This window comes from Lacerta agilis, chromosome 8 (genome assembly GCF_009819535.1).
Source record: "Lacerta agilis isolate rLacAgi1 chromosome 8, rLacAgi1.pri, whole genome shotgun sequence".
NCBI lineage: Eukaryota > Metazoa > Chordata > Lepidosauria > Squamata > Lacertidae > Lacerta > Lacerta agilis.
In genome coordinates this window covers 74,157,180-74,166,209 of record NC_046319.1, presented here as the reverse complement: position 1 = coordinate 74,166,209, position 9,030 = coordinate 74,157,180, and the positions used below count along the sequence as shown (strand labels likewise).

The following is a 9,030-nucleotide window of genomic DNA, read 5'->3' as shown; positions in this document are numbered from 1 at the left end:
GGGTGCCCCCGCCATTAGCACAAAGCAATAATTCTCTCCCATCACTCACATAAAAGAATCAAGTATTTTCACGTTTATTTGTCTTTTGGGGTTGCCACTAAAGTCTCCAGTTTTTGGCTTCTATAGAAATTTCTCCAAAAAGAAAAAGAAAAAAAAATCTCTTTTTTAAAGAATGAAACAAAAATTAAAAAAAGACAGACAAGACGTCATGGGGAGGGGCCCCCACAGACCAAATCCTCGCTCCCCACTCTCTTCTGCTTCCAGGGTCCTGTGCGGTTCGCTTCCCCCCCACCCCCACCCCAAAAGCTGGGTTGGTTCGTTACCTCTGTCGGGGTCTTTATCTTCCCACTTGCCCCCCCTTTTTTTTAGTTCTTGGTCCTGTATTACTTCAGGTTGGTTTGTTAAAAGTGTGGAACCCGGCAGGCCCTACGACTCCTCAGAAGGCGGCTTAGTTGACCCTGAGTTCAGTCTCCATCGCCAGTGTATGGTTTGCTTGCACGCAACCCACCTCCTTGCCGTCTTCCAGTAGGGGCCCCGACCTCCCCCCCCCGCCCCCGCCCCAGAAAAAAGGCGAACTGTCCCGTTGCCCCGCAAATAGCTGGAGGTATTCATTTCCCAGCAGGCACGTGGCGGGGGCGGTGTGGGATCCTGAACCCCTTTTGGCACCTCTGTTTAAGCAAACTCCCTCCATGGGGCAAAGGCATGGGGGAAACAGCACAAAAAGGGGGGGGGCTGTGGTTGCAGCTGCACTGTGGAAGGGGTAGGAGGAGCTGGAGGGGGGCAAGGCCGAAAGGGGTGGGGTGGGTTGGGGGTCTGTGTCTGCGGATATTGGTTTTCATATCCCTTTCCCTCATAGTAAGAGGCTTTGGAAACTGTCTTTCTGCAGCGTCAGAAACAAGCTGCCACAGATCTAATCACCACAACGGCGAGGTTCAACTGGGGCGGGGTGGGGGGGATTTGTGTCTCTTTCCCACGAGAAGTTGGGATTAGAAAAGGACTCTCTCTCTCTCTCTCCCCCTTGGATTTCGAGAAGAGCTGTGGCCTTCTTTTTTGGCGGGGAGGCAGGAGGGCCGCAAAGATATCCACACACTACCCCTAGGGCAAGGGATTATGCGCCAGGGTGTGTGCGGGGAAGTCCCCTCAGGCCTGGGTCCCCCCAAATCAGGGCATACGCATAGCGTACATGTCTTAACAGCAGTCACCTCCGCACGAGAGCGAAGGCAGGGCCAAGGTGGGGAAGGGGGCCAATAAGCACGTGGGGTGGGCATCACTCCTGCCCGCTGTGTTCGCGGGGGGCTCTCCGGCGCGGAGTGCCCTCCTCAGAAGGCGGGGGCCCCCGAGGCGGCGGGGGGGCTCCCCGAAGAGTCTGGATGCGCCGGCACTCGTGGCAGATGCGGACGTGGGTACAAGGCCGGGGAGTCTCCTCCAGGAGGCGCTGTGGCCCCGGCTCAGACACCAGAGTCCCCGAGTAGAGCTTGCCGTTGCTGAGGCGCATCTCTCGGACGGAGCGCAGCGACAGGGCGCCTCGGGTGGCGTAGTGGCGCCGGCGCCGGCGGGAGCGGGTCGGCTTGCGGCAAGAAACGGCGTGGCGCAGCTCCCGTAGCATCTCCTGGCACACCGAGATCTGTCGCGAAGGAAGGAGCAAGCAGTGAGAGGAGGTGGGCGCCACCCTAAGCATACCCTCCAACATTCCTCGGGTGAAAATAGGGACCCCCCATTTTTCTGCATGCCCCTGTTTCCCCGGCCATATGTACTTGCGTGGTGGCAGTGGCCAAGACTGAGACGCCGACAGCCGTGTTAAACTTTGCACAATGCCACGGAGAGAGTTACATGGAAAAAATACGAGAGAGACATTGCACTACCTTTGTAAATCAAGAAAACCTTTAATAAAAGATACTTTTAAAAAAAAAACCACAGAGAGAGCGCCCAGTGTAATGTCGCTACATTAGGCGGCTTGGGGCATTGTGGGTAATTTAACACAGCGGGCAGCATTTCAGGACCAGCTACTGCCAACTTGTGGGGCACCAATGGAGGAAGGCACACTTCTTTGGCCCTTCTGGCGTCTCATTTCACAGCTACCCTGCCCCTCTACTTTCACCCTGACCAGGGTTTCCAAGCAGAAAGTATTTTACCAACCCAGCCCATCAGTAAACGGGGCCTAAAAAGTTGATAAACTTTGTATTTTGCCCTATGAGATTCAACCTCAACCCTATTCCTCGGTTTTCAGGTGCTTGCAGGTTCCGCTGCGACTTGATCATCCTACACTTACCCAGAAAAACGGTATTTTTGAAATGAAAGTGTTGCTGGCAAACTCAGCCTCCATATCACTGAGGTATAATCCGCTTGGATTCTCACGACACAAACAAGAATACGAACACAGACTACCTTCATATCACAATAGGTTTTTTTTTTAAAATTTAAAAGTCAATGCTGAGAGAGAGAACAAAGATCCACCTCTGCATGTAGAATGCCCCAGAGAAACTTACAGGGCAAGGTAGCATCTAGCAACCATAGATAGACTGCCTCTGAACACGGGGGCTTTTCTTTGAACTATCATGACTAGAGATGTGGGAAAATTTCAGCGGGAACAGAAATGGCCGAAGTTCATTTATTTGTCTTGTGTCCAGAACGGAACTCAACCCATCAAATACTGTATATTCTGGCGTATAAGACTACTTTTTAATCCAGGAAAATCTTCTCAAAAGTCGGGGGGTGGTCTTATATGCCGAGTGGAGAATCTGCAGTCGAGTATATCTCAAACTCTATATTTTAACTGGAAAAGTTGGGGGTCGTCTTATACTCCCAGTCGTCTTATACGCCGGAAAATACGGTAGATCACTTGTTGCTGCTGCTTTCAGTCTTAAAATTATACCTAATTCATTGTCCACTGCCACTTCCTTGGCACTGAAATGAATGGGATGGAAAAATGACGCAACAACATAATTTACGTAATTAATTACCAAAGTTACGTAATTTCATCACAGCAGACAGAGACAAATAACATAGTTTTCAAGGCGAACTGCGGTGGAATGGAAGCAGTGTTCATGTGAGGAACAGAGGGCAATACAGAAAATTATGCCTTCTTATTAATAATGTTTGATAGACCTAGTCTGGGTTCATTTAATCCTTAAAAAATATAATTTTTTCAGAAACTGGGTAGTGTTTTCCCTAAGTACTACTGCTTAAATAAATCCAACCTGTCCTGCTGGAATAAATTCTTCTGAGCCTACTGCCAGTTGGTTTCAATGAAACGTAATCACTTAGTGCCATTCCAGACATAGCAGCCATCTTGTGATGTTACAACATGGCAGCCATTTTGGAGATGGTCCTTACTTGGGCAAAATGTGGGGGGAATTCTCAAAAGGTGGAGCAACAGAGAAATCTTTAAAACGAAATAGAAAATGGAGGCTAGCATACGAAATACTTCTGAAGGGTCTTCCCCTTCCCCTGTTGCTGACCCAGAGGGAAAAGAGGGATTCAGAGGGAGGGAGTTTCTGTAAAAAAAGGCCTTGGTAGCTGAGGTTGAGGGGAGTTGGGTATGTTTAGCCTGGATAAGAGGAGACTGAGAGGAGATATGATAACCATCTTAAAGTATCTGTCACACGGAAGATGGAGTAAGCTTGCTTTCTCCTGCTCTGGAGGGTAGGACTCGAACAAATGGCTTCAAGTTTCAAGAAAGGAGATTCTGACTAAACATCAGGAAGAACTTTCTGACATTAAGAGCTGTTCGGAAAAGACACTCCCAGAAGGTGGCAGACTCTCTCCTTCACTGGGAGTTTTTAGGCAGAGGTTGGGTGGCCATCTGCCATGGCTGCTTTAGCTGAGATTCCTGCATTGCAGGAGGTTGGACTAGATGACCCTCGGGGTCCCTTCCGACTCTACAATTCTAGGAGTCAAGGACACCAGAGGGCCTTGTTCCAGTCAGTCACACACACACACTCTCTGGGCCAAAACTACCCCAATGCCCTGAGCGTCTTAGAGGATGGGATACCATGTTTCCCCGAAAACAAGACACTGTCTTATATTTTTTCCTTCAAGAAAACACACTATGGCTTATTTTGGGGGGATGTCTTATTTTAACCGCTCCGTATCAGTACGCTGCATAGCCACACCTATCCAGGCCGTCTTAAGGGAGACGCCGTGTCAATATGTCTTATTTTCGGGTTATGGCTTATATTGCGCAAATGCATAGAAATCCAGCTACAGCTTATTTTATGGGTATGTCTTACTTTCGGGGAAACACGGTATGTTGTTGTTCAGTCGTGTCCGACTCTTCGTGACCCCATGGACCAGAGCACGCCAGGCACGCCTATCCTTCACTGCCTCTCGCAGTTTCGCCAAACTCATGTTAGTAGCTTCGAGAACACTGTCCAACCATCTCATCCTCTGTCGTCCCCTTCTCCTTGTGCCCTCCATCTTTCCCAACACCAGGGTCTTTACTAGGGAGTCTTCTCTTCTCATGAGGTGGCCAAAGTAGGCCCTACTGGAGCCTCAACTTCAGGATCTGTCCTTCTAGTGAGCACTCAGGGCTGATTTCTTTAAGAATGGATAGGTTTGATCTTCTTGCAGTCCATGGGACTCTCAAGAGTCTCCTCCAGCACCATAATTCAAAAGCATCAATTCTTCGGCGATCAGCCTTCTTCTTCTTAAACACGGTATAAACAGCATTTAATAGAATTGATAATGATAACTGAATGATTATTGATGTATTTAAAGCAGAGTGGATTTGTGACCTTCCAGAAGTTCCTGGGCTGAAGCTCCCATCATTCCTGGTCATGCTGGCTGGAGCTGATGGGAACTGCACACTGACAATATCAAGAAGGCCACAGGTTTTCCCTCCCTAATTTAAGAAGTATTAGTCAAGGGCATGCAAGGTGAGAATAACCCTTCAGCTCTTGTTAGAAACAAGAGGGTTCCCCCCCCATGTATGCAAAACAGAAACAAAAAAAGAACAACTTCAACAGCGGATGAACAAAATAATGAAACAATTCATTTTGAACAACAAGGCAGCATCCTCTGTGATCTTCAATGTTTATGTGACTACAAAGCTTCCTGCGGCTGTTAGGGCGGTTGTTTTGTTCTGTTTTATGGCAGAATATATTTAAATTTATGTTCTAAATACGTTGCAAGTTGCTTGGAGACCTTTGGGTAGCAAGCAACAAACAAGTCAAAACAAACAAGCAAGCAAATAAATAATATGTGCTCGCAACCGATAAATTACCGCAAAATGAAGCCAATGTCAGCTCGTGAACGATAGGGAAATTATGCTTTTCTCTTACAGGGCAACCTCAAACATCAAGCCCCCAGAAAAGGATGTAGCGCAGCGGTAAGACATCTGCTTTGCATGCAGAAAGCCCCAGGTTCAATCCCCGGCGTCCTCAGGTAGAGAAAGACCACCACCCCCCTTCCTGAAATCCAGGAGAACTGTTGCCAATCAGTGCAGGCAATACTAAGTGCCAGGGCAGTTTGGTAGGCAATACAGGCAGATGGCTGCCAACATGGCTGGGCAGCATTAATACTGAAGAAGAAGTAGCTAAGGCCCAGCCACCAGCCACAAACAAGCAAGGCAATATCATTGCTCCTGCTCTGAAAGCAACGGCAGATTTCTGTCCGCTCTCTGCGCACATGCACACCATACTCGTAATGCAGTGTCACGCCACTTTGAATAATTGTGGTTTCACCCAAAGAATTCTGGAAGCTGTAGTTCGATTCGGACGCTGAGAGTTGCCAGGAGACCCCTCACATAGCTACAATTCCCAGAGGTCCCTGTGAAGAGGGATTGGTTGTTAAATCACTCTGAGAACTGCGTCTCTGTGAGGGAAATAGGGGCGTCCTAACACTCTTAACAGACTATAGTTCCCAGAATTCTTTGGGGAAGCCAAGACTGCCTAAAGTGGCATGGTACTTTAAAATGTATGGTGTGAATGTGAACTTCTCCTCTTCTCGACCCTCCCAGTGTCCCTATTTTCCAGGGGCAGTCCTGGATTTACTGAAGCTATCCAGGTATCTGATTTGATCCCAGAATGTCCCACTTTTCCTTAGGATGTCCCTGCTTTCTTCCGAGAGATGTTGAAGTGTATGGAGTTATCCGACTCCCTGAGCCATCTAAATGCAGCCCTGTATGGGAAAGCTTTTTTAAAATGTTTAATGTTGTATTATGCTTTTATATACAGTGGTACCTAGGGTTACAGACACTTCAGGTTACAGAAGCTTCAGGTTACAGAAGCTGCTAACCCAGAAATAGTATCTCGGGTTAAGAACTTTGCTTCAGGATGGCGGCGCGGCAGCAGCGGGAGGCCGCATTAGCTAAAGTGGTACCTCAGGTTAAGAACAGTTTCAGGTTAAGAACGGACCTCCAGAATGAACTAAGTTCTTAACCTGAGGTACCACTGTATGTTGGAAGCTGCCCAGAGTGATACATAATAAAATGGGTGGGGTATAACTAATAAAATCAGTTGGGTGGTGTATAACAACAACAACAACAACAACAACAACGGAATAGGACGATCCTGTCTTTATTGGAGAAATGTTGGAGGGTCTGCACTGTCTCTGTCTCTCTCACAAACACACACACACCTGCAAGTCTGCCTCCAGTCTGTACATGAGACCCTCTGATTCACTTCTCAATCGCCTTGTGGCTCCTTCACCAGTTTAATGCCCTTCTTAAAACCACCCACTCATACTTCCTCAGGGGCTGGTGGCAATAGTCTTCCCTTTAGACCCAGCCACTGTCCCTTGTTCCTTCCTCCATGCAACCAGAGAACGAGCCGCACCCCACCTCACCTCTTCATGTTCAGCCGAGCGACGCGTGGCCCATACAAATTCCATGACAGCGACGAAGACTGCAATGATGAGCCCGCAGATGAGCACCACAAAGATGCCTCCAATGTTCTCCATGCCCAGCCCTGTTGGGGGGGGGGAGAGAGAGAGAGACGAAGAGAAAATAATAATGGGAGCCAGCAAGGACAGGACGGACACAGCTCTAAGCTGCCCCACTCTGGCCACTTTCAAGAAGTCAGAAAGCATTCCTAACACCTGGGATTTCACACAATCTCTCTCTCTCGCACACATCTATAAAGTTGTCTCCTTGCCCAGTGTGCCCAGAGCAGCTCTGAATGTTCGCTTCCAAATATTTTCAGTGCAATTTTCAGCGCTTTAGAGGATCCCCAAATCCCTCCCAAGAAAAACTTAAATGTATGCTTTTGAAAGTTAGGATGTTTGCAGACACCGTGTTTCCCTCTCCCTGCTGTTCCCTGGCTACTGTTTTTCAGCTTTTCCTTCCCCAGAATCCAGCCAATCCGGTATTCCTTTGTAAATGGGCCGACACATTTCGACGATTTTTCAATAAGTGAGATCTTTAAAAATCAATAGGACACAGGCTGAAAACAAACTCTTTGTGTCCAAACCGACAGAAGCTACTGACTTGCTCAACCATTAGTCGGACACATTATTGGATCTGTTTCTGCTATGGTGAGGCGTGTATTACTGTGTCTACAGCTGCAGCTCATCTGATTTTCCTCCACCAACCCATCTTTTTCGACTGGCAGTCTTCTCTCTTGCCGCCAGAGGTTGCTCTACACAGCCTATTAGCAATCTCCACAAAACTTACACTTGATTTCAGCAGGTGGGCATGCCTGTGAGCCACACATGAAATCTAAGTTCAAAAAACTGAGGCTAAAACAGCCCCAAAGACAGGGCCTCACAACCATATACTGTTGGCCTTCATTTAGGCTGAGGACCATGCTCAATGCCAAGGTTTCACCTGCTGGTTTCTTCCTCCAGCTTGCCAGATTTATTTTTTTGTATGGAAGAGAGGTCCGTGCCATATGTTCAAATCACATTTAGATCACGTGCCTCCATCCCCAATTAATCCCAAGAGCTGCAGTTTGTTGGGAATTGGGAATCTGTGAAGGGTAAACGGCAGTTCCCAGAATCCTTCGGGGGAAGAAGTTGTGTATTTTAAGTGCCTGGTGTGGTTTTAACCCATAGCCACATATTTATCAAAAACCTTGGGCTGCAATTCCAGTTGGGTCCTACTCAGTGTTAACCCAACCCATGGCGTCCATTGGCAACCTCAGGTTGGCAGCACCCATCATATGCTCCCCTCTAACCCTCAGCACCTCACCTTTGGCCCGGTGGTCCTCTTCTTTTGGACACTTGCTTCCCTCCCACCATTTCCGTTTCAAGATCTCCAAGCGGTTGTTCTCCTGAAGCTGCAGGATGGCGAGGGTGATCTCATCCCGGAACGGGGAGCCTGCAGATATGACACAGGGCTGTCAATGATGATTAATCCACCCCTTCTCAGGCCATCACTCAATCGAGCTTCAGAGCAGGGGCCGGCATGTCGACTCCAGCATTATGAAAGGCGTCTAATATAGCTCCCTGCTGACTTTGAATCTCATTTACCAGTTGGCTTATTGGTCACACAAGGCTTGTCAGCATTTAAGGTAAGTGAGGGGAAGGCGAAGGGGGACTCAGCTGCTGCAGCAGTCAGCTGGGGCTCCTTGCAAGAGCAAGCCTATAACACTTTTTGAAAATCTCCCTCAGTATTGATCTCTGGGTGATTGGCCGACCTTACTGCCGAAGTTCATCCAAAGTGAAAGGGGAATCTAAAAGATCCATGTTGATGAAACCACTGTTTCGAACATTCCCAAAGACAGGCTATACCTGCCTATGTAGGGATGTGTGTGTGTGTGAGAGAGAGAGAGAGAGAGAAGGAAAAAGAGAAGGAAAAAGAGAAGGAGCTGGTATAAGCACGTCTGCATGAGAAATCAATGTGGTTGTTTTGCAATATTCATGCAAGGTGTTTTGTTGTTGTTGTAGCGTTCACCAGTGCTTTTTTTTCTTTTAAAAAAATGCTTAGGGGTACTCTCATTTTGACTCAAGGAAATCACCATTTTATAGTTCAAAACGGGGGAAATAAATACAGTAAATGGACAGAAGTACAAAGATTCACAAAATGTTTAGGGGTATGCGTACCCCTGCGTCCCCCCAGAAACAAAAGCACTGGCGTTCACACAATGTCATTGA

The 9,030-nt window shown here is 47.9% G+C and overlaps 1 protein-coding gene across 2 annotated transcripts in view; it reads right to left on the bottom strand.

The window, feature by feature from the left end:
* Positions 1 to 1,056: 1,056 nt before the first annotated feature.
* The window catches only part of GRIK5 (glutamate ionotropic receptor kainate type subunit 5), an 86,920-nt gene continuing 78,946 nt past the window's right edge, over positions 1,057 to 9,030 (bottom strand). For both annotated transcript variants that reach the window (XM_033158320.1, XM_033158321.1), the window contains 3 exons: positions 8,126 to 8,254; positions 6,784 to 6,905; positions 1,057 to 1,624 (listed from right to left, as the gene is read on the bottom strand). In XM_033158320.1, the coding sequence (XP_033014211.1) occupies positions 1,268 to 1,624; positions 6,784 to 6,905; positions 8,126 to 8,254 (608 nt within the window). In that variant the 3' untranslated portion in view covers positions 1,057 to 1,267. The remainder of the gene's footprint in view (positions 1,625 to 6,783; positions 6,906 to 8,125; positions 8,255 to 9,030) is intronic.